Source organism: Mytilus edulis, chromosome 8 (assembly GCF_963676685.1).
Source record: "Mytilus edulis chromosome 8, xbMytEdul2.2, whole genome shotgun sequence".
NCBI classification, from domain to species: domain Eukaryota; kingdom Metazoa; phylum Mollusca; class Bivalvia; order Mytilida; family Mytilidae; genus Mytilus; species Mytilus edulis.
The window spans coordinates 51,177,579-51,205,267 of NC_092351.1; the positions used below are offsets into that span (position 1 = coordinate 51,177,579).

At 31.5% G+C, this 27,689-nt stretch overlaps 1 protein-coding gene across 1 annotated transcript; it reads left to right on the plus strand.

The window, feature by feature from the left end:
- Window positions 1-704: 704 nt before the first annotated feature.
- Window positions 705-27,689, plus strand: LOC139484180 (uncharacterized). The gene is made up of 5 exons (XM_071267912.1): window positions 705-1,016; window positions 11,203-12,208; window positions 13,278-13,435; window positions 20,641-25,068; window positions 27,652-27,689. Exons 4-5 carry the CDS (start codon window positions 20,652-20,654, stop codon window positions 27,687-27,689), a joined length of 4,455 nt encoding a protein of 1,484 aa, XP_071124013.1. The 5' UTR covers window positions 705-1,016; window positions 11,203-12,208; window positions 13,278-13,435; window positions 20,641-20,651.

The following is a 27,689-nucleotide window of genomic DNA, read 5'->3' on the forward strand; positions in this document are numbered from 1 at the left end:
TTTTCATTTTTTGTTAACAATTGCTTCATTTTTATGAAAGATATGGAATGAAATAAATGTAAAAATTCTAGTTTGACCACAAGAAGTTAGTTAAGTATAATGAAGAAATGAAACTTCAAACATGTTCAATAGTTTTCATATTTTTATAGCATGATAACCTCCCTTTGGTCAAATTTAAAAGTTTTAGAACAATTCTTAATTTGCACTTAGAAAATGAAAAAAAAGAAACATTTAAAATAATAAATTACTTGTACAGCAGCAGTTTTTTTATTAAATATTAAAGAAATCAACTGATAGTTACGTTTTCCCCAGAATAAGAATGTTTGGTTTTAATATAATCCTTTATAAATGGTGTCAAATTATGAAATATTGCTTCTCATCAAAAACGTTTCTCATATTTGAAATTAACATAAAAAAATATTTAAAAAAACTTAGGAAATAATCCTTCACACTTTGCAGTATTTCAGAAACACTAGAAGTTTATTTTCTATAAAATAGCTTTTCTATGATCAGCAAATGAGCAACTATGTAAAATGTATAAACATAATGAACAGATGAAAAAAATTAATGGTATATGCGTTACGTTTAGTTTGCTTCCCATCAATGAGAAAATACGTCACATTATCCTTATAAATGAAAAGGTATTCGATCATGAGTGTATACTATTTATATACTGACATAATTTGATAATGACATATCAAATTATCAGGACATACCGTGTATATTAGATTGGATCCGTGTGTCATTCAATTTTATTTAAATGATTTCTATATATTGTTGTGTATTATATGCAGGTATTATAATTACTCAACTTTCAACTATATAATTTTGCAAAAGAGAAGAAAATGACTTATGGCTACACTTTTGTTCAGTTATTCAGTTTTATTTCTTTCAAATGATTGAAACGGTACTACTGTAAAACCTTGGATTTATACATGTGTTGAACATACGGGTAATAATGAAAGGAATTTTCATATGTAATTAAATCAATGTAAATCTGCTTTTATAGTCAAAAGGTAAGATACATTGTATTAACAAACAGTCGTGTATTTCTTATAATTATGTATTTCGTTTAGATATGATATGAGGAGTGTACACTCATTTGTAGCAATATATATTTGATATTCTCCATTGTACTATTTAAGAACCCCCTTTTTAAAGGTAAGTCGAATTTAATCGTTTCTTTCTGTACGCATTTCTTGTTCACCACCTAACGACTAAAAACACATGTAAACAAACATATAATACCGGAGAGAAAAATGTTTAAAGATATACCCTGTATGTAATAAGATAATAATTAATTGTTTATGATTTATTTAAATTTAATAATTAATAAGTGCTGTTTACATAACAATGTGTGTAATGCCCGCTTGCATGCGATGCCATCCTTTTTAATACAATGAACCTGGGGTTAACGTCATGATGTCTGACATTGCTTTACATTTAGAAATAGTTTTTGTAATTGTGTTTTAGATTTGTCGTCTGTAAATTCGGTGATATACAGTGGTCCTCTACATATCATACAGTTTTACGAACATGTATGTTAAAGTAGTTTTTCATCTTATGAATAGATTTAAACCAAGAGTTCCAAATGGTGAAGTTGAAATCATCCATTCGTTAATTTTACAGACGCCATCACAAGTTGGTTGACCGTTATAGAATAACCGTTTAACAGATGATATCGGATATGTTCCTTATGTCGTAACTATTATACAAATCCCTTTCTACGATTGTGACCTACCTAGTTAGACTTTGTAATAACATAAGCAACACGACGGATGCCACATGTGGAGCAGGATCTACTTATCCCTTCGGAGCACCTGAAATCACACCAAATATTTTGGTTTGGTACGTGTTGCTTAGTCTTTAGCTTTCTATGGTTTCTCTTCTGTACTTTTATTTGTCTGTTTGTCTTCTTATTTGTAGATATGGCGTTGTCAGTTTATTTTCAATCAATGAGTTTGACTATCCCTCTGGTATCTTTAGTCCCTCTTTTGTAACAATGTTTTGTTACATCTTCCAGGTAATGCACACGCCGTAGTTTGTTCTTTGTGTTCACTACAGATTTTGATTTTTGAGGTCGATAATTTGCATTAATAAAATATACCAAGGGTTGAATTTGTCTTTTAACCCAACCAGCAAAAAACTTCATTTCTCGTAATCGTTAAATGTGAGTGGACGTTCGTATAGAAATAATTCATGGTGTAATGCATCCGTTTTAAAGTTACAATAAACGACTTTTATTATTTACACTTGGTTTATTTACAACAAAAAGGTATTTATACTCCAAGTTTTTACCATACTCCCCGATGATTGTATGCTATTTATACAAATCTTTATCAAATGTCATGGATAATAAAAACTAGTCAGTCGTTACTACCATTTGGTCTGTGTTTAACTAGGTAAGATAATTAGATATTCATTGATGAAATTATGTGAATGGCGTCGCTGTTAATTTGTCAAAGAATGTTCCGCTAACAACAATCGACAATTGCTTGAAGATATGTAAAAAACGCAATTTTTATCTTTTAAAATATTTCTTTAAAGTGTTCGCCATATCTTTTTTGATTGTGTAATACCTTCTTTGTTCACGATTGCGATTTTCAAACATAATTTAGTGAAATGAAGGAATAATTTCTACAACTGTCAAATATAAGCGAAAGTGTTTCTATCCTTTTTTATGCATTCGGATGTGACGTACAATGTTTGTGTGATATTAAGTAACAGTTTGCAGTTAAACACTTCGTAAAAAACGGTACCCACATTGCACCTATTTTGACACTTGTTTCATCTGTGGCCGCGTTCACATCAAATGCCATGTACAGTAAACATGTTTACATTTAGTTTAATGTAATGTACACTGGTTTCACATTAAAGTTGTTCACATCTCTAAACCTTGTTTAATTACCTGTACATAAGATTTGTTCACACTTGTAAACTATATGTCATTTAATGTTCATTAAATATTACGTAGAACTGAATGCAAAATTTTCGGGCAACTTTTCTAGCAGTTAGGGAATGACCATTTGACTTCACAAAAAGGGGGATGCTTATTTCTTTAAACATATTCTGATCCCCAATTTGATTAAAAAATATTTCTGGTCATAGAGATGATAAAAAAATTTGAATCCAGAGTTTCCCCATACATTACAGTATTAAATATTGAAAAAAGGATATTTGATTGCTAGCATCGAAAAGACTTAATAAAACGTTCGCGCTAAAAAGTTACTGACTCAGAAAAAAAATATACTCGCCCCCTTTTTGAAGTTAAGGGGTTGTTCCTTTATGAAAGCCATTTTGAGGATTTGTAGTAGTTTGAAGATACTAAAGATGTCTCGATTATGCATTAGAAAAGTAGGCTTCAGCAGCGTGCTTACAGACGAAGAAAAGGGTTTTAGATGTTAAGTATCACTACTTATTTATCTTTTCTGTTTCTTTCAAACGATATTTCTTCTCCATCAAAGGAGTATTTAGCAAAGGGAGATGTTTATATTTTTTTTTTATTTCTTAGTTTTATTTCTAAGTGTATTTTAACGGATCTGAGATATTAGACAAACAATACAATTTACCTCACTTTTTTTAGAAATGCATTTATTAGTAATAGATCGTTGTTTGAGAAAGGACCAGTGGCAAATATTTCCGTATACGTCCGGTCGATTCGGGAAGACCTTTTCAAATTCATTATGTGTTCGGCAATGATGATGTTTTGAGTCTTGATGAGGATTTTTTAAAGCTACGTAAAGGTTGTTTTATAACTTATGAATATATCAAGTTTAGACAAATATTTCTGTAAAGAACTTTATAAATAATTGTTATAAATATCAATTTTATTCAAAAATCGTTTCTTCCATAAATATACATGATAAAACTAATGTTCTAAATGTCTAGTTTTGTGTACACTTAAACTACACAAGGCCTACATTGACTATCGACTGCATGTAGACAAAACATGATTTAAACTACATGTAAACATTGAGATTAATCAAGGGGAACGTAACTGTGTTTAGTTTACGTTTGAGTTACACTTACACAACACCGAGTTTAGGTCAATGTGAACACGGCCTATGTTTATGTATGTACCATCATATGTTTATTTCGTAGATGTATCCTGATTCATAAGATTGTTAAAGAAATTTGATTTTTTATCCATATGGAGTTATAGAAAATTGAATTGTTATCGACTTTCAAACAATCCATGGCTCTATAATGAGGAGTACTCAAAATGACTTGAGAAACAATTCATCTAATACATATATCATACACAGAGATTAGCAGATGAGAGTCATCCGAAATAATATTTATGTATATTGGGTTATGTTGGGTCGGAGAAAATTATCAGTTTAGTAATAAGTGCTTGTATATTGACATTGATGTTTATAAGAATTGTGTTATTATTGCAATAGTAATGGTGCATGCTTTATTGTTAGTTGGTTTAATAGAACTGACGCATTCTACAAGTAGGAAGTTCAAGTTAGACCTAGGTGGGTTTTTAAGAGCGTGTGGGGAAACAGGTCTACTTTGTTAAGTCGTAGTAATAAGATAAGTTCACTCTCTGTTAGTATAGGTAATTCCCTGTCTTACGTCAAATATTAGTAGTATGTATTTACGACCGTCGAAATTTTTGACACTATTTTAACATCAATGAACCTTGTATGTGTATGAATAATCTTTTTGAAAGATTGATTTTGTCTGACCTTGTTTTTTTTTCAAATCTTTTATAAGGACATGAAAGTTGAGGTTAAATGTTTTGCTTTAAAACAATTGATGCATGCCAAAGAGTTTCACATTTCGTTAGTAAGTAATTCATTAAGTGAAACTACATTAAAACCTTTTCAAACGTGTTTAAATGACAGAAACATGCAAAAGATATGTGCAAATTCATGTAATGAAACCTAACACTTTGCAAATTCTAGATAATTCAATTTTATGAGATTTAGTCACGAAAATATTGTAGTAAGAAGACAAGCTTTTATAGATAATGGATAATTGTCTGCGTTGCCGTATATCTTGTTTTATATATTCTACATACATTGTAAGGAAATGAATAAGAATATACACAACCTGTAAATATGGACCTTTAAAAAATTCCAATTATAAAAACATGTTATGTCGTGGAGTTTTAAAAATAGTAACCCTGATTTCTAACCTGAATGATAATGTTTTTTTTCACAATAACTTTTGATCAGCAATATACTACTGTTGCCTTTATTGAATAGCAAACGTAATTGAGACAGCAACCTGCATTACACAAATAAAAGAATAAAAAAATATATGCCCTCAGATTTTATACCTGTGTTACCGATTTGATCAGGTCTTGTAAAAAAAATTGCAGACGAAGGAGTATTATAACTGTTGAATGAAAAGAGAACATATGATGAGTGTATAAACTTGTGTTGACGCGAATAAGACCTTACTTCATTTGTTTTCTTCTCTACTATATATCTCTTTGAATTTGAATTTCTAATTGACAATACGTTTAAAATTAAACACAATTGACATATATATATTAACTACGGTCAGGAGCATTACTGAAACAAGTACTCTTCTTACACAAGTTTCGTTGAAAAGAAGGCTATTTTCAATATTCATTTTGTAAATATTATTATCACATGTGTCAATTTATACGGCTTTAAAAAAATCAAATACATTTTGTTAATATCCCTATAAAATATAAAACTTTCATCTCCTAAAACACTTAATGTTTATCTGATGAACATACATTTCATGCCGACGCTTCTTGGTCCAATATGTTTCTCTTGGGACTATTAAAATATCATTTCCAAGAAAATCTTAAAGACTGACAGATATAAAACAACACATCTGTGAAGGGTGTGAATGTAATTATTTTATTATATTTACATGTTTTCCTTATGGATGTACACCTCTGAGGAGCAAAAAATTTCTAGAACTAAACTTTTTTCTAAAACTGATTTTTGGGTTTATGTGACTGTAAAAAAATAATTGGTGAAGAAAAAAAAATCATATGGTGGTGCGCTTCTTTTTTTTTTTGCTACGGCCCTCTGAAAGAATCCAATTTTGATGATTTTTCCATTTTTATCAATTTTTACCCATTTCTAGCTCACCTGGCCCACAGGGCCAAGTGAGCTTTTCTCATCACTTGGCGTCCGTCGTCCGGCGTCCGTCGTCCGTCGTCTGTAAACTTTTACAAAAATCTTCTCCTCTGAAACTACTGGGCCAAATTTAACCAAACATTGCCAAAATCATTATTAGGGTATCGAGTTTGGAAACTGTGTCCGGTGACCCGGCCAACCAACCAAGATGGCCGCCATGGCTAAAAATAGAACAAAGGGGTAAAATGCAGTTTTAGCTTATAACTCAAAAACCAATGCATTTAGAGCAAATCTGACATTGGGGAAAAATTGTTTATCAGGTCAAGATCTATCTCTCCTACAATTTTCAGATGAATCGGCAGCCCGTTGTTAGGTTGCTGCCCATGAATTGGTAATTTTAAGGAAATTTTGCTGTTTTTGGTTATTATCATGAATATTATATAGATAGAGATAAACTGTAAACAGCAAAAATGTTCAGCAAAGTAAGATTTACAAATAAGTCAACATAACCAAAATAGTCAGTTGACCCCTTTAGGAGTTATTGCCCTTTATAGTCAATTTTTAACCTTTTTTCGTAAATCTCAGTTATCTTTTACAAAAAAAATTTCCTCTGAAACTACTTGGCCAAATTGAACCAAACTTGGCCACAATCATCATTGGGGTATCTAGTTTAAATTGTGTCCGGTGACCCGGCCAACCAACCAAGATGGCCTACATGGCTAAAAATAGAACATAGGGGTAAAATAAGTTTTTGGCTTACAACTCAAAAACCAAAGCATTTAGAGCAAATCTGACATGAGGATAAATGGTTTATCAGGTCAAGATCTATCTGCCCTGAAATTTTCAGATGAATCGGACAACCCACTGTTAGATTGCTGCCTCTGAATTGGTTATTTTAAGGAAATTTTGCTGTTTTGGGTTATTATCATGAATATTATTATAGATAGAGATAAACTGTCACAGCAAAAATGTTCAGCAAAGTAAGATTTACAAATAAGTCAAATGACCGAAATGGTCAGTTGACCCCTTTAGGAGTTATTGCCCTTTATAGTCAATTTTTAACCATTTTCCGTAAATCTTAGTTATCTTTTACAAAAATCTTCTCCTCTGAAACGACTGGGCCAAATTATTCCAAACTTGGCCACAATCATCATTGGGGTATCTAATTTAAAAATTGTGTCCGGTGACCCGGCCAACCAACCAAGATGACCACCATGGCTAAAAATAGAACATAGGGGTAAAATCAGTTTTTGGCTTATAACTCAAAAACCAAATCATTGAGAGGAAATCTGACATGAGGTTAAATGGTTTATCAGGTCAAAATCTATCTGCCCTGAAATTTTCAGATGAATCGGACGACCCATTGTTCGGTTGCTGCCCCTGAATTGGTAATATTATGGAAATTTCGCTGTTTTTGGTTGTCATCTTGAATATTATTATAGAAAGAGATAAACTATAAACAGTAATAATGTACAGCAAAGTAAAACCTAGACAAGTCATCATGACCAAAAAGGTCAATTGACCCCTTAAGGAGTTATTGCCCTTTATGGTCAATTTTTAACAATTTAAAATTTGTAAATTGTCACTAACATTATCTACTGTAACTACTGGGCCAAGTTCAAGTAAACTGTTTTCATACTCTCAATAAAGATGAAGAGGGCCAATCTCAATAAATTCAACTAAAAAAACTATAGGTAGGTGTTAATATACAAAGTTTTATCATATTTTGATGCTTTTTCGTGTCAAATTTACCATGTTGTCAATTTTGTAAATTTGTGATTTTTCTCTGTTTCAAGAACAAAATGCATATTTTTTTTTCAACTTCCTATTTAAAAATGATTGAAAAAATTACATTTTACACTGTTTTAAGAAGATATATACATTTAAAAAAAAAAAGTTTACGTAATGGTCCCCAGATATGATCTATGTTTTATCTAATATTGAGATAACTTTGGAAAGTAACCAGTAGAAAAGGGCATACCTATCAGTTGCGAGAGTGAGATGAGGGGTAGTAAAGGGTTTGAGTAAACGTTCAAACATTTGAAATCCGGATCACATAAATATTGAAAATATACCGTACAGCTTTCCTGACTTCCTCGTTTAGATTATAATTTCTTTGCGTCACAGATCTTTCTATATTGTATAAGCAATTGTCAGTGTATAATCCTACATTTCTTTGTGTCAAAAATCACAGTGTGTTCAATTTTTTTTCGGCCTGGCAAACACTATTGCTCGAAAGTACTTATTATCTCAATTTTTGTAAGGGATATTTAAACAAATTGCCCGCAATTTGAGGAACAAATACAAACAAACGTGTCAGTTAAAGTTAAACATTGATAGAACGTTCCAAAATTGCCCCAACAATTCTATAGACTTATACACTACCAACAATTTTGGAACGTTCTATCAATGTTTAACTTTAACTGACACTTAATAGACTTATAAATGTTGTTACTTAATCACAAACATCGATCATTTTTGAATTGTAAAATTTTCCATGTTATTTTCAAAATAAAAGGTTTAATAATGGTAAAAATATTGTTAAAGGCCAGCGAGTTTATAATCGGTCATCATGTCGGTGTGTTCAGACTAAGGAATTGTACTTATCACACGGGAAAAACTCCGCAATGACGTCACTACTATATAACCAGCGAACGAAATTAGTGCAGAATACGGTTTTTTTGTAATTCTTAAGTATTGCACAAATATGCCAATGTTCTATTTACCGTTTCGAACATCTTCCTATGGCCTAAAAACATTCCGGAACTTCCGAAAATCCCTAGTCCGGTCCTCATTGCTTTGTTTGTATTATCAAGCGACATAAATATGAAAGGCAGAATAAACAGGTCAAGCAAATCGAATTTCAAAATTTCAAAATGACAAGCACCTGACGTCTTTCTGAGATTTTTTCACGCGAAGAAAAACAATCCAAAATGAAAGTAAAACTTTGGGAAACAAACTATTTTTATCCAATTTTTGTTGGTTCAGGCATATATATAGAAGGTTAATTAAAACAATATAAATATATATTTCATTAAAAAAAAAAGGTTTAATATGAAGAGATCGACATTCCGACCATAAGTATTAATATAAAATTCCATTGATGTCAAATTACATCACTAATAATGATGTTTCCTTAATAAAATTGAATAAACCCCCAATATATTGCAAACTATTTCAAAGCAATATAATACAAACAAATACAATAATTGCCTAAAATTGAAAAAAAAACTAATTGACAACAGAGCAATATGATTGGATATATCGATTCAAAGTGTCACATGATTTTAGCGACATTATAATAAGATTTATACTGCACTCGTTCTATTTGAGCAGTCAAAATGCGTTGACCGTATATTTCTATGTCATATACAGTCACTGACCTGATATCACTTTTCCTCATGAATATTTAAATAGAAATTGTCGAAATTATATTTGATTATTCATACGAACTCTTCAACCTGTTCTTGTTTCCCATGTAAACAACGATGCGTTTAACGACTCAAACTTGTTTCTTTTGCAATTTTTGGGAAAAACATATTTCCTTTATTAATATTTTTTGTTTGCAACCTAGAAATCATTATGTTTTATGTTTATTGTTGATATTTTAGTCTGTAATCAAACGAATTCGTTCACCATTGATAGGGTTTTCAAAAGGTAATGATGTACATTTCATCGTGTTGTATATTTCTCCGCCTGTGTGATATGAGGCCTCTTTAAAGGGGGATTTTCCCCAATATTTAAATCAAATAAATAACATTAACACACTAAACAACAATTGAAAATATTTTTTTTTAGATTGCAGTATAAAGACAATAATAGTGCATTGACTTGACATATCAACGATATAAGGATTCGGCCCGAAACGGGGAAAATGCTCGGCACAGCCTCGCATTTCCCCGTTTCTAAGCCTCATCCTTATATCGTTGATATGTCAAGTCAATGCACTATTATTGTCTATGTAAACAGACAAGGTCGGCTATTCAAGTACGGAACAACATTTTACATTCAGTGAATGAGAACTAATTATGAGTAACAAAGCTTTACAATACACATTTAAACAAAGCTAATAAAAGAGGGACGAAAGTTACCAGATGGACAGTCAACAATTAAATTTAAAAAAAAACAATAAAGTTAATAAGTCTATAGAAAAAAAATGTCCTGAAGTGCACGACTTACCACAATTACGGGATAAGGTACATCAATTTTATTTTTGATCTATACACATTTGGTTTGATAATGAACAATGACGTAGCTAGCCTTTACTAGGGTGGATACATGAATATCATAAAAAGTATGATATTTTGTTTACATTTCACACAAACTAAAGATATGAGTTTTTTTTTAAATACATTATGATATATATTCCTTATCGCACCGCGGGTAAATTATCACGTTGTGATTGGTTTAAAGCCGTCACGTGGTGACCCCCTATAAGACCGTAGGGGGTTAGTATATTTCAAAGGGGGTTCATGACGCGTTAATGGTGACGTCGTCTATTAATGTTGTTGTGTTTCATTGTTTATTTTTCAACAAAACGCAGCAGAAAAAGTCTAGCGTGCGATAAATTCGTTATACGGTAAACTAATGACCCCCTACGGATCCATAGAGGGTGAATAAAATCTATAGGGGACTCGGCCTACGGGCTCATCCCCTTTAGATTTTACTAACCCTCTAAGGATCCGTAGGGGGTCAGTAGCGATCCATATGACTTATATTATATGTCATAAATATATTGGAAAGGCATGATCTTCATTCAGTTCGCGAATGTTCATTTTTTTTAGTCAGTTAAATCACCTTCTATGAGTTTAAAGACGATGTTGTCTTTCTATATTCAACTTTTGGATATGTCTATGCTTTGGAAAACTTTAAACCAGTTTATGACTGAAACGATTCAACCATATGATGAACAGTTCATGTAGAGTTGTAACAAAGCCAGATTTAGACAGTTTTACAAAGAAAAGAAATTATTTATTTGTGTTTTGATTTTCATCAATTTATTATTTATTCGCTTGCGGATTAATTTTCATTCCTTCTTTTTTTCCTTTTATTTCCTTTTTCCTTTTTTTTCTTACATACCGTTTTTTTTTTGTTCATTCATTTATTTTGAATTATTTTCGTGTATTTTCAGAGCTCAACCCACCAGAATGTCTTTGTCGACGATGAGAAAGAATTTTTACCGCATAGCTACACTGATAATCGATCACGGTGCTGATGCAATGCGATGTTTATTAGATAATTTTATTAAAAAAATTTATAGGATTTCATTTAGGGATTTTGTATCTCATCATCAACATGAGATTTATCACCAGTTTACCAATAATATATGTTGTCAGTGCCCAAAACATTACCGGGGACCTGGTAAGACTGTCATTAGCATATGGCAAATGGAAACACTTTTTGACAAAAATAGTCCAAAACCTTCAAATCATAGACACAGCAGTAAATGTGAATACTGCTGTAGTGCAATAAAACCAAACTTGAAATTAGATGAGATCGACATTACATTGTTGAGATACTTCCTTGTAACATACTTCGAACAGGAATTTTGGCACATCTGTCTCAATGGTGGAGTATCATTCAAAGATTTTCTTAACACAAACAAACACGATATTTTTCATTTAGTGCTACTAAACACACCCTGCTGCCTGTGTTTCGAGAACCCGGAATACAAAATTGCAGTTGCAACAGGAAAGGATATAAGTAAACATCAATGGGGAATAATGTTTAGTACACCAAACCCACACTATATTCATAACAAAACTTGTTTAGATGATAAAAATCCATGCTCTGTTACTGCAGCAACAGGAATTCGCCCTTTAAGTTTAGACATTCGAACACGAATAACCCTTTTATCAAAATTTTGCATCATGATGGAACATACTGATCAATTAGTTCAAGCAAGAAATACAGTCTTTGCGCATGCTATTAAAGGAGAGCTCTCTGATGAATACTTCAGAAAATTATGGAATGAAATAGAAAATTCAATAATTTATCTTTCACAAATTACCAGCACTGATCTCGAAAGAACCCGTAGTATTTTAGAGCTGAGAGAAAAATCGCTTGAGGAATCCATGTGTTTGGAAATTCAATGTTTAGCATTGCGACAAACTAAGGGAGATGAAACTGTTATTGAGGTAAAACATTAATAATAAAGATTATGAGTATGAACATTTAATTTTGTTTACCTTATTAAAGAAATCATTTTGTCTCGGGAATGATAGGATAGATAGAACGAAACTCAAATATTTTCAATCCCTTTAGATGGACACCCTTTTGCTTTACCATGTGCCCATCGTGTTTTGTGGCATTTTGAATTTAAGCAATCATCCCAAAGAAGAAAAGAATTCAGTGTGTAATGTCACAAAAACATGTCAACTAGAAATTCTGTTTTATCTTAACTCCAATTCATAAACATAAAATTGAATTTTGAGTGACTTCATTTGCACAAAATTACAACTGAACATTCTATATAAATACTTATAAAAATGTTCGAATGCAACATAATAGATTATAGATATATATTAAGATAAAACTTTGGAATCAGAAATTTAAGACAAAAGATATCTTAACTTTAGCATAAGCCTTTTTAACTTTGGTCATGAAATAGAAATTGTCAGTTGAAGACTTGTCATATGTTTAGACGTTTAATGTGTTTATTTATAAGATTGAACGGATAGACAAATGAAAAAAAGCAATAGAAATATTGAGTGGTATTGTATTACAATACACTATAGCCCAATCAATTTAGGTCTCTCGTTTATAAGTCAAATTGGTAAAACAACATGCCAGACCTTATCATTTTACATTACGCAAACAATTTAGCACCTTATCATTTTTTCTGACATTCTATATAATTCGTAACCATTTAAAAATGTGCAAAGAAGTCTGATAGAGGATACGTCTTTCGTATCTTATTTGATGTCAAGGACTGATGTGTTGCATTTCTCTTGTGACTCAGTTATATGTATATATTTATCAGTTTTATTGTACAATTTATATTTGTACATTATTTTAATGTTTCCTGCATCGTTCTTGTGTTTTATTATCTCTATCGTGCACTTTTCTAGATTTTTTTTTTACTTTGTTTTGTGAAAGTTTGATTTTAAGATAACATTTAGTAATATAATTTATAACAGTAAAACCAATGATAACTTCTTTTATTTTTGTTGGATAAAATTGATTTCTCAAATTTGTTTATTTTAGGAAATTCGCAAGAATGCACAACAAACAGTGGAATCAGTGGAAGCCAAAATAGATGTAAAACTTCAGGAAGTTCAGTCACAAATAACAATTTTGGAAACCAACATTAAAAACATGGTTGGGAAAGCACTTTCAGAGTATTCAGGTTTGATATATTCTTAGTTATTGTTTTTTGTAGAAGTGAAAATGGTGAATGTGTGAAAGATAATTGTTCTGTAAATAGCTGTTTCCATACAAAGAGAAGGGCAATATCAAACAACGTATAAGGATAGTAATTTGTTACAGACAATCGGCTAAACGCGATAAAGGGGACGTCATTACTCTTCCCAAATTGCTTAAGGCTATCTGGTCGTCGGTACAAATTAAAATTACAACACCGAATAGGTCTATGGTTACACATGAAATAACGATCTGTTAAGATCAAAATGTTTTTCACAGAACCTACCCTAACTCCAAGACAAACACGTTGTTTACCCTGCAAATAAAGTCCCAAACAAAATTATATATGTAAGTAAGTCATAATATATCACCAGGTTGATAAAGGAATTTGGTATTCACTATTTACTCGGAAACTGAAATACATATCCACACGACAGATAAAAGAGGAAATCCTATAACCAAATATTACATTATATTGTATGAAGAACTTTATGGATTGGATACCTACATTTTGAAAGTGATATTACACACCATGTTATATTGCTGGTTCTCTCAAGTCCCAACAAAGCCTAATCCTAAATAAATAACATTATTTGTGTCAGCAAAGCCGGGCAACAAAGTCATTGTGCGACAACAGACTGTAGAGGCGGCGTGTATCACATGTCGATACTTACAAAGTCAAAAGATATTTAAATGTTAGAATTGATAAATTGATTGATTTGTGTTTGATACTGATTCTGTACTGTTGTCCTTTTGGTGTCGGTCATTTTGTGGGTTTTTTTTCTTGAGGAACCCGAAGTGCATGGAGACATACAATAAAGTCTTTTTCGTCTTAAATAATAGCAAAATTTTGATGTTCTACCTTTTACAAAAATATTTCGCATTTCAAATTAAAGACAAATTAAAAGCAGTGGTCCTGCTTTGTTTCTTCAAAAGGAATGGCAATCGTAGAAGAAAAAAAAGAAGCAAGCATCATGTATCAATGGTATTCTCACCCTTAATGTTTGGACTTTCTTACGACAAAAGCGATGATTTCAGCCTGGCAATTGTGCGGTTTACATACATTATTCTAATAGCGTCTATTTTATGTAATTCTCCAAAGCATGCATTTCCCATCAGGATTTTACCTGACACAGATTGCTGCTTTCAAAGAAGTTATGAATTCATGAAATCCAAGCGGTTAAGTTAAGGTCATCATTGTGAAAATATTTTGGACGTGATCTTGAGTTATGAAATATCCACTATAATATCTGTTTCATAGATTAAGAATTATTTGTTCAAATTGCAAAAACCACAATCAAGATTTCCTTTCCTCGAATATGACATACTAAATTTTACTTATTACCAGGTTAATTTTATATTCCACATGTGAAGCAGGTTCTGCTTACCCTTTCGGAGCGTCTTGATTTTTTGAGGTTCGAATTCGTGTCGCACCTTGTTTTTTAATGAGGTTCGTGTTGCTCAGGCTTGGGGTTATTATGTCGTGTTTTGATAACTGTTGTTTGTCTTTGGTCGATGTTTATTTATGACTTGTTATTGTAAGTTTGGTTTCGACAAATGAGTTTGAATGTCATTTGGTATCTATACCCGTGCCTCTTTTTTTACATTATAAGACTCAAGTCAGGAGGAAGTCGTAAATTTTACGGACGTCATCACGAGTAAGTTAACCGTTGAGGAATATCCGTTTCACAGATGATATCGGATATGTAAAGATCAATCCTGGTATATATGATGAGTTTATTTCCTTACGCTGTAACTACAATCCCGTTCCCTTTTCACGAAGAAGTTATACTGAATTAGACTATTTACCTGGTTTGTAATGTGAAATGAGCAACACAACGGGTGCCACATATGCATGTAGAGCAGGATCTGCTTACTTTTCTAGAGCACCTGATATCACCCAAAGTTATTGGTGGGGTTCGTTTCGCTTAGTCTTTAGTCTTGTGTACTATAATTTTTCTGTTTGTTGTTTACTTTTTCAGATTTAAAATGATTTAATTAAATAAATCAAAATGTTGTATGATTGCTAATGAGACAATTCTTTGCAAGAGACCAAATGACACAGAAATTTACAACTATATGTCCCCATTCGGCCTTCAACAATGATCAAAGCCCATACTGCATAGTCCGCTATAAAAGGCTCGAAATGGCAAATGTAAAACAATGCATACGAGAATACTAACTAAATATTAATTTAAAACAAATATGAAACATTGCAACAAATCACAACTACTACATAACAGGCATATGTCTTTTGACAGGCACAAACATACAGAATGTGGCGGGGGTTAAACATGTTCAAGACCTCCAATAATCATGGCGAGTGGTGTAACAGTACAAAGTACATGAAACAAAACTATTGAAAAAGGCATAAAGATATTAATTAGGCCGTTAGTTTTCTCGTTTCAATTGTTTTACGTTGTCATGTAGTATGGGCTTTGCTCATTGTAAACAGTGACCTATAGTTGTTAATGTATGTGTCATTTCGGTCTCTTGTAGAGAGTTGTCTCATTGGCAATCATACCACATCTTCTTTTTTTACCACATCTGCTATTTTAATTATCCCGCTGCATTTGGTGTTACCTGTCCGTAGTGTTTCTCCTTTTTTATATAGATCAGAACGTTATTTTTCCTGTTGGAATGGTTTTACACCAGTAATATTTCGGGTCCTTTAGAGCTTGCTGTTCGGTGTGGGCCAAGACTGTACTTTGATCTATAATTGTTTACTTTCACAAATAGTGACCGACTTGGATGGAGAGTTGTCTTATTGGCACACATACCGCATTTTTTTATATTCATTATCAGATGGATTCAAATAGAAATGCATCTAACAAAAACACAAAGTGGACGTGGCAAGGTACTTGTACATTCCATCATTAAAGATTTAATCTGCAAAATCTTTTTATCAAACCTCGTTTGGATGACAATAATTATAAGAATAAGAATAAGAATTTTATTAGTCTAAAATCCAAACTATAGGATTGTTACTAAAATACAAAACAAAAACAAACAAACAGACAGGCAGGCAGGCAAATTAATTACAAAACGATAGACATTAATCACTCCAAACATTTAGCATTGAAAAAAATATATATATATATATAAATTATTAATATTAATTATAATACTATTTTTGACAGAATGCCTCCTCATTAAAATTATCAATTCAAATATTATGCTTATATATAATATTATAAGTTGAGCCATCAATTACACAGTTCATATATTGACATTATATTTTTTTCTCTCATTATACATTTCACTTATCATGCTTATGTAGTTAACAATGATAAGTAAAATATCACATTCTTCGCGGGAAAATATAAAATAAAATTTGTTTTCTTCACTCATTGAATTAAAACTGGGGACAATACTACAATAACATCAAACAATTTGATCCTAGTTTAATTAATCTCTGAATATATGTTATGATAAAATGAAATTCATCTTCCACCTCTTTATGGCATAAAGGACATATTCTATTTTCTAAAGCTGTTTTGTTGTATCTACCACGTTCAACAGCCAGCATACTATTACTTATTCTTATTTTTAGCATAATATTTAGTAACATTTTTATCCAAATTCAATAAAAGGTACTTTTCTAGTTCATACTTTACTTTAAATTTTCTGTAGGTTCTTAGTTTATTTCCATTTATAGAATTATCATCATTAAAGAGACAATTTTTCCAAAATATAATGTAATTTTTCATTGAGCTTCTTCACGACGGCTAAAAGTAATCGTTTTTTAGAGAAGGTATATTGATTTTCCCAAACATGTGGGAAATTCAATTTTGAAAGTAGCATTTTAACTTTTGAAGCAAATCAATCATTTAACTGCTTGTTAGCTTGACATTATATAATGAAGACTCATTTTCATTTGACTTTAAAAAATGTAACCAAAACCCTACAGAAGATAATATGAGTTTTCAGTTTACATCGCTAGTTGTCCATCATTCATCTTTTCTGAAATATCAAAGATGTTATTAAACTATAGAATCGATTTGAAATCATTCATCTTTTCTGAAATATCAAAGATGTTATTAAATTATAGAATCGATTTGAAAATTCGATATAAACATTTTCAGGAAGAATTAATGATCAGAAAATTGAATACTTTGTCAACCATACAAGTCACGACAATATATTTATGACGCAAGTGATGACAATATATATATACAACTCGTCTAAACATCAACCCAACAATGTTAGATCTGTAAATTTGCTTTCGCAAATGTTTTATTCTTCCCTCGCCGGGATTCGAACCCATGCTACTGAAATATCGTGACACCAAATCGCCTGCACTGTATCCGGCGCGTACGACCACACGACATATATATATATATATATATATATATATATATATATATATATATATATATATATCAATTAAGTCATGAAAAAATATTTATGAGAAAAGTCATGACACTATATTTATGAGAAAAAATTTGACAATATATTTTTATCAATCTAAATACATGTTTTTTTCAGATACTGCAAGAAATATAATCGGTAAGTAGTTAACAATATGAAATTCTCTAAATCATTAATAACTTCTCCGTAATTAATAAATGTTAGCTTACAAATGTAACCATACGTCACACAAGCTTTCATTTGAAGTAGATATGTGTAACGTGTGTTTGTGTTCACTTTGACAATTAAACAATATTAAACCCTTTAGGTTTGTAAAGGATAAACTGAAGTACTCTTTTAATTTTTGATTGACAAAAACGGGTGTATGTGATGTCTCCCAGATGTTTGATATACTTTATCTGTGGAAGCAACAATAGCATTCTCAAATTAAGCATTATGATATAATACAGTCTATCTAAATATCTTCAATTGCTTGTCACAATGTGTTTTTCTCCAGTGATCTACCTGAAATATAACTGCTAAATTTAAGTAACGATTTGGATCATTCTAACGTTGTGTTGTTGATTCTCTTGTTTTCTCTTTTGTGTTTTACAGATAATTGTATGTTCTCTTTGAATTTTACTCCCTTAAATGCTAATTGTCTACCTCTGGTCGACCCCCGTTTTCATGACCTCATTGGGAATATATTGTAAACAGACCGAGACACAAAAGCAGAAGCTTTCAAGCATTTATGACTGTTAAAAAGGATTCATACTCTTTGATAAAATGTTTGCAATCGAAAAAAACAGATTTTAAATTTGTGTCAATGGTCAAGGATTCGTAATTATAAATACGTGCCTTAAGTTCTAAATAAACAATAACACTTTTTAAATTAAATACTCGCGATCGGTTTATCAAAAACAATACATGATGTATATATGTATAATTTAATCTTTTTCTTTATACAGCGGATTTTATAGTATGTGTACAGTACCACCTTTCTATACAGTGTGGGAATACATACTCATAACTCATTTTTTTTTTACAGAAAACACAATTTTTATATCCACTAAATACAATGCTTCCTCGATCAAAGTGAAGGTGTTAACACAAAAATTAACAAATCAAAGGAAAAGTAGAATAACAAAAATATCTAACTTTTAAGAAAATACTAAACGAAAAGTACCAGATCAAATGGCAAATACACATCAAATCAAAGGGGGAAAAATGTCATTTCCTGACTTGGTCATGTTTTTACTAACATTTCCTTTGTAGAAAGTGGTGGATTAAATCTGATTGATATTACAGTCGCCGGGTACTGCTGAAAAAGGAAGGAAAGAAATTAAACATTGAATATTTTATGAAAATAAGCTTTAGCAATGCAATACGTTATAAGTTGATGCGCACAAAAAAAACTATTGAATCAAGGTTTCTAATTTGTTAAAATTTAAGTAAATTATTTTTTTTTAAATGTAAAAGCATATAATAACGGGTCGGCTGTTATTATTTTACGAATATGTGAAACAGATTACTACGGCGGTGTGTCAAAAATCCCGGGTATATATGATGAGTTTATTTCCATTGAATGTCGCATCACGGAGTGATACAAACAAGTAAATGTTTACTTACCTTGAAATCATAACGAGAACCACTAGTGTATTAGAATCTGCTAACTTCTCAGACACAAGCTATTTTGATTAAAGTTATAACACATTAATAACTGTTGTACCCGTATTTTGAAATTTTTACCTATCATGTCTGTTTGTTTTGGTCACAAATTGCTGTCAATATAATCTTATTGTGTATACAACTGTCATACAAGTGAGTGGTTTTTCTACCTTAAAAACCAGGATAAAAGCACCATTTTCCAACATAAGAAAATGCCTGTACCAAGTCAGGAATATGTAATTCATTATTTTCGACGGAGTTCGGTATTTATTTTTATTTTTACTTTTAACTAATCTAAAATCATATTATAAATGGTGACTGTTAGTTGTTTTGTTGTTTTCATTGATGCATATATATAGAGCATGTGCTTTTTCAAAATTGTAATCTTACTTATCGGTCGTATCACTATCCGTATCACCCTGCTCAGATCTTAATAAAACTGCATATCACGGTTTGATAGGTCAAATCCGTTAACCCGGTCTAAATAACTTTGACCCAGACATATCACCAACGTCATGATAAATAAACCTACGTTGATCAAATAATCCCTAATATTACCTGATAAATTGATTATCTTGTTTTCTGTATATTGTTCTTGTAAAATATCGGCTGTTACTCTGGTTTATATTTTACAATATCAATACGCATACAACCTGAATATCGGTATTTATCCTTATATCTATCATCCTTATCGTCATGACAAAAAAAGTAAGAGGCAATTATTTCTGTTTCCTATGTTTTCAATTTATACCTTCCAAACAACAACACACGTGATACAATAACAAGTTATGTAAGTATTTGCAAATAAAAAGGTAAAACTATGCATACAAATATCAAGTCGAAATGTCATTTTCTAATGCCAATATGAATAAATTTAGAAATTGTCGTTAGTCGATTTTTTTTTCTGCACATCACACACATATTTTCACACACATATTTTCTGCACATTTACTGCAGAAAATATGTTGATGTATGCTGTAACCTTAGTCATGTTTGTGCAATACCTTGTGATAAATGTGTCCCCATATATAAATGATGAATAGTTTATTGTTCGGTTGTTTCTAAAAAGAAACTTCACATGTTATTAAGATCTGAGTGGAGTGATACCGACAGTGAAAAGATCTATACGTGAGGATATAATTTTGAAGAAAAAAAAATGCAATATATTGTTGTGGGGTTATTTTTCCAGAAAGTACTAGAATGGAGATAGAAGAACATGACGCGGATGACACGTATGTTAAAACCTCAGCTGTAACTGCTGCCACCGATCTGCTCCTAACGAAAAATCTTCTAATTATCATTGGTAAAGCTGGAATTGGGAAATCTTCGACAGCTTTAGCGATAGCATCTGCTTTTCATGCCAAGGGTAACATGGTTATGAAACTAGAACATGACTTAGCTAAAGATTTTAAAATATATTATAACAGCCGATTCAAACAACTGATTATTTTCGAAGACTTTTTAGGGCAATCGGAAGTACATAACTGTTCTAAAAAACATGCCGATATTTTAAAAGTTTTGGCACCTCATGTTCATCGTGGATTATCTAAATTCATTTTCACAACAAGAACTTATAAAATTGAAGATGCTGCTGATGAAATAATAAAATGTCACAAGCTGTTTTCAAACGGCGCTATAATTAATCTAAACGGAGAATTTAGTTTGTCTACCACTGAAAAGGAAAACATTTTGCAATTACATGCAATAAAACATAAAATAAATATTTGTAAAAAGTACAATACTAAAACAATGGGATCAAAAATTCTTCATTACAATGAGTTTGAAAACATTATTGGCACTGATCCATACTTAGGATTTCCAGAGGCTTGCCAATTATTTTGCTCCTGTGATAACCTATTTGCAATGGGATGTAAATTCTTTTCATCCCCTTCGGAAAAATTATTAGAAGAAATCAGAGAATTGAGAATTACAGGCTATGATCATGGTTATGTTGCTTTACAGTACTGTGTTCTTACGAGTTTGATGCTTGATAATGTTTGCAAGATATCAATTGGTATAAAAAAGGGTATTATACCTCGTGAAAGCCATGAATCATTAAACAATTTATTAAACATAAATTGTTCCATGATTGAATTTCTATATCGCTTGCTCTACAAGAAAAAGATAACAGTAACAACAAATGACATACACGATACTTGTAACAAAGTTTCAGAAAAATATATAACCAAAGAATTTGACCGAAAAAGGTACGTTTTTCTGCATAGCACCGTGCGTGAAGCAGTATTATTGTCATACTGGCATAAATCAACAATGGACGATATTATAGAATACTGTTCGGTGGATATATTATTAGAATATGTAAGAACATGGGACTATGTAAACAAAGGTCATGGGTGCTATTTACTTGTACCCAAGTCAAAGTGCAAAACCCTTGTTCAACGACTGTTTGACATTTGTCTTGTTTGTAAAGGTGCTATCATTCTTTGTTCAATTGTAATAGAGAAATCAGCATTTACATTGAATTTATTGAATCAGAAACTCACTGAATGGTGTTGTACTGAGGCAAATGTCATCAATTGTGGGTTATCAAAATTGAAAAAATTTATAAGACCAGCCCAATACAAGAATGAAAATAAAAGACCATGTGCACATGCCGATGAAAACTGGGTAATAGCGAGACTCATAAATGAGTTGACGAAACACGACTGTCAAGTAAAATTTGTAAGATTTTACATACAGAACTATGGATGCAATGAGTTTGTCGAAAATTTCAATACAAAGCTTACACATTGGTTAAAATCTGACACAAATGTAGAAAATTGTAAATGGGAAATTTTCAAGGAATTTGTTCGTCCAACAACCAAAATAGAAAAAGGCAAGATGGGAGCTGCTGTAGAAGACACAAGGATTATAAAGAGACTCATACATGAATTGATGACGATGATAACATTTGACGGTATATTGGATGTGATATGGTATATCAAGAAATACGGATGTGAGGAATTCATAAGGAATTTCAATGAGACATTTTCGCAATGGTTAAAATTGGAAGAAAATTTAATGAATTGTAAGTGGATTGTGGTATCTAAAATAGTTCGTCCAACATCATTTAGAATTGAAAGTGGTAAAATACATGCACACGCAACGCATAACTTGTTGTCTAAGAGACTTATAAGTGAATTGGGGAAACCCAAGAGTGATAGAATTTTGGTTGTACGTACATATATTAAGAAACTCGTAAGCGACAATTTCGTTAAAGATTTCAATGAAAACCTCACGGAATGGCTACAATCAGAAGACAATGTGGTAAATTGTGGGTTAGATGTGCTATATGAATTTGTTCGTCCAACATCGTTCAACACTAGAAGTGGTGAAATACAGGGACACACAAATGACAACTGGTTGTCACAGAGACTTATTAAAGAATTTTTGAAAACCGGGGAAAATAGAGTTACAGATGTACTAACTTATATTACGAAGTATGGTAGCAAACAATTTGTGACAACCTTTAAGGAAAACCTCGCTGAATGGCTTCTAATAGAAGAGCATGTGGTAAATTGTGAGTTGACTGTGATATATAAATTTGTTTGTCCAACAACTTTCAAAACTGGATGTGCTGGAATACGGACACACACAAATGATACCTGGTTGACACATAGACTTGTAAGTGACTTTGTAAAAACCGGGGGAGACAGAAATTCGAATGTCCAAACTTATATTCAAAAGTATGGTAGCAACAAATTCGTTACAGCCTTTACGGAAAGCCTCAATGAATGGCTACAATTAGAAGAAAATGTGGCAAACTGTGAGATGAACTGGCTTTATGAGTTTGTTCGTCCAACATCGTTTAAAATTGATGGTGGTGAAATACGAGCATATACAAATGACACCTGGTTAGCTCAGAGACTTTTAGATGAATTGTTGCAAATGAAAGTTACAATACCATATTATGCATATAATGTACACGGATACATTAAAAAGTATGGTAGCGATACATTTGTAAACATTTTGAACAAGAAAATCACGGAATGGTTACAGTGCCGCGAAAATGTAATGCTTTGTAAGTTGAATTTTTTATATAAATTTGTTCGCCCAACTTCTTTTAGAATTGAAAGTGGGGAAATTGCTGCTAGCACAAATGACAACTGGTTGACAGAAATACTCATTAATATGTTGTTGAAACCTGAGGTTTCTACAATTTGGAACAGTTACAGTTACATAAAGAAGTTTGGAAATGACGATTTCATTAGATATTTCAATAAGAAATTCACGGAACGGTTACAGTTGCATGCAAATGTAAAGAATTGTAATTGGGTCGTGATATATGAATTGGTTCGCCCATCATCATTCATAATTGAAACTGGAGACGTTGGTGCAACCACAAATGATAACTGGTTGACTGAAAGACTTTCAAATCAACTGACGCAATCTTCTCTTTATATTTCTGATTCTAAATGTAACGATGTTATTGCGGATATAAAATGTTACATGGAGAGGTTTGGAAAATACGATTTCATCAAAGGTTTTAATAAGGATCTCACGGAGTGGTTAGAGTCACAAGAAAATGTTATTAATTGTAGGTGGAATGTAATAGAGGAGTTTGTTCGTCCTACATCATTCGGAATTGGAAATGGGGTCATAGGAGCATTCACTAATGATAATTGGTTGACAAAGCGACTTGTTAACGAATTGGTGAGTCCTGATGCTAACAACGTGTTACATGTAATAGATTACATTAAGGCATTTGGAAGTAAACAATTCGTCGATGGTTTTCATATTTACTTTACAATATGGTTACACTTAGGAAAAAAAGTTCAAAATTCCAAGTGGGGCCGGTTATTAAAAGTTATTCATCCAACTAAAAATTATACTGGCGATAGAGTAGTTTCTACAACTGACAGTTGGCTAATACAGAGACTGATATATGGATTATCAAAGTCCGAATTTGAAATAAGAACTGTCCGACAATCTATTGAGAAGTATGGAAGTGGAGAACATTTTATCCCATGTTTTAACGATAAACTTCGTGCATGGATATTAGAGAATATGAAAACGTGTAAATGGCAATTATTCAAAGATGTTGTGAGGCCAAATTCGTTCTCTAACATTTGTAGTCAATTTTCCGTGTGTATTGATGATATACATGTTGTTGAATATTTGTTTGAAAAGTTGAATGAAAAGACAGATATATTTTCTATAAAAAGGTATATCCTAAAGTATGGATCGGACGAATTCATTGTAAAATGCAATCAAAAGCTTAACTTGAAACTGAAACCTGTATGTGACAAAACCAATTTTGAATATTATGATTATTCCGACAGACAAAACATTGAGAAGGACGATTTGTACCATATACCCAGCAGAAAAATGGTTCTTGAAGCTAAACGTGTCAACACTAATTTGGAACATTTTGATTTATCTGATAGTAACAGCTTTCATGGTTATACTGATTTGTCTAATGTATCACACGAAATAAACTATTCAGAGAGTGATAATGCAATCGTTTTTAACAGTTCGTCAATTTGTTATCATTCAGAAATGGATTTTGATTATTTTGATGATGCATTAAACGATTATAAGAATTCAAACGATGATTCAGAAGTTTCTAATTATGGAATAGACGAATATTTTGACTCAAGTTTTGATTCTGATATTGGTAAGTATACTGTTAAAGAAAAAGATACTAGGCTTAGTATCTGGTCCACCAAACGCTCGTTTTGTCTACATAAGACTTACCATTGCGCTAGAACGTATTTTATATTATTTAAAAAAAGAAACATGATAATTAAAGAAGCTATCATTACAGTCCTTTCGATTTTTTTTTTTTTTTTTTATACTTTTAGTATTTAGTAAATTATATACAGTGATATAAGCAACAAGGGAGGTGCCACGTATGGCACCATGGAAGGGAATATCCGTCATAATTATACAATTCCTTGTTTTGTAAAATGCTATTTATTAATTTGTAAAATATAATTTCTAAAATTGTAACATGTAATTTTTCAATCCGTAACATGAATTTCTACATATTCTTGATTTGAAATGCAATTTCTTAATTTCTTAACGTATTTTCTTCGTTCATTACATGACATTTTTCATTTCTTAATTTATGAATTATAGTTTCTTTGTTTGAGACACGTTTTTAGAGAATGTGTCAGTGTAGTTGTTTCCGCTGCCAGCCGATGTGAAGTCCCGTTTCAAAAGAAAAACTACAAATTTAAAATAAACAATTTTCAAGAAGTTTTACAACCTAAAAATGAAAAACTTTCACATTTTTCCACAAGGGATCGCAGTGAATCCATGTCAACTTGAACCTTATTGTAATGTTTGGTCTTCATTTGTAAACAAAACTTTACGACAAAAGAGATGATTTCAGCTTTCCAATTGTGAACTTTCCATTTGTAAGTGGCAACATTCCAGCAGCACCTGCATACGGGGTATATATCTCCCGACTTTTTCCCCGTAACGTAACCGACTTAAGGATGTACTTAGGTGATCTAAGGTAAATTTAAATAAAACAAGCATTCAAAATTGATACTTTAAGCTTGAAGAGTATTAGTTGAGGATCATAATAAGCTAAAAAATATTGATAGGTCATGAAGCTTCTTTTAAAGATATTTGATTTATAAAATATACCGGGAAATGGCTGACTCGGACTTTTACCTTATATTTGCATTGGTATTGTTTCGGGTCTCAAATCATAAGAAAAAAATCAAGAATCTGCTTAAATTTTGTCATAGACTATTTATGAGCTATTAAGTCTGATGTTAAAATATAAATAGGTGTTATGGGGCAAAATATTTTACCTTGTATCATACGGAAAAACACCAAGGAGTCCGAACATTTGATACTTATTCCAAAACCTCACCTGAGTACATCCTTAAACACAAAAAAGAAATTCCATGTCACAATTAAAGAAATGTAACGACTGACGAAAATACGTTAACAAATTTAGAAATTGCATTTGAACATTCAAAAGTTTCATTTTACAAATCAATAAATGTAGAAATTCACATGTTCGAATTTAAGAACTTATTAATAAAGGAATGTTTAACTATGGCGGGTGTGTTAAATCCCCTATGTCCCAGGATCAGATTTCCCATTCGTTGTACTGACAGTTTTTAGTGGACTCAGGCCGTATTTCTTTCTAAACAAATTTTGTAAACGTTGTGTTGTTGATTTCTAAACGCCACAAAAGTAGAAACGAATACATCGTTTAATAATTCTTTACTGACCCTGTTTGAACTTTCAATAAAGCATGCACATGTTGTTGGTAAACAGACTTTTTACAAACGTAGGAACAAATACTTCGTTTAATTAATAATTAGGTTGAAGTAAGAAACAAATGTAGCGATTGTGCTAACAAACGACAAACGACAAACTGCAGACGCATTTTTATCGTTTGCATAGTTTGTCAAAGTTTATGTAAATTTTGCAAACGTATGTTTGAAAGAAATGATCAAAAAATGTGCGCTCTTGGCCGTTTGCATCGTTTGTGTTAGAAAGAAATGCACTCTTAGTCGGGTATTCTAAGTAAACTTTGGTTTGTCTTTTTGTCCATTTGTTTTTTTACGGGCTATTTGTTACAATTACAAAAAAAAAGCTTCAAAAAGAATGGCTTTAAAATTTATTTATTTTTTTGTCAATTGAAAGTATGATTCCAAAAACTGTTGTTTTTTTTTATAAATAGTTTATTTTTTAAAATAAAAAATACCACTTTTAATTGTTTTCATGCAAGAGGAATACTTATAAAATGTATTTTTTCTCATTGATTTAATTATGTCGTGACAGCACGCATATATTTAGAGAACTGCTTCAATATTACATGGCGTTTCGTTGATAATGAGACATACTTTGTTTTTACATTCGTAGGTTCTTCTTATTTTGCACGGTGTGCTGTTTTGTAATTCGGAAGGTTTGATAAAAATCCTAATTTATTTCTATTATTGTCTGTCGTTTTGATAGCAAAAAAACAGCACTTGATAAATTGAATATGTGCGGAGCACGTTTCTTAATTAACCTTCACCAAACGGATTATTTGAAAGCAAAGGATGTACAATAACTAAAACAGTTGAAGAGCTATATATGACCAATACGAACCTAAACTATTAGCCATTTTCATCTCATATATTCGAAATGATTTATTTCGTAAACATTTACTATTAAAAGTTTTAAATGCTCGGAATATTGAAATACTTTTCACCAATGAATACAACCAACTGTCTATGTTTCTTTTTAGATGAAACACATAATGATGATGATAACGATGGACGATGA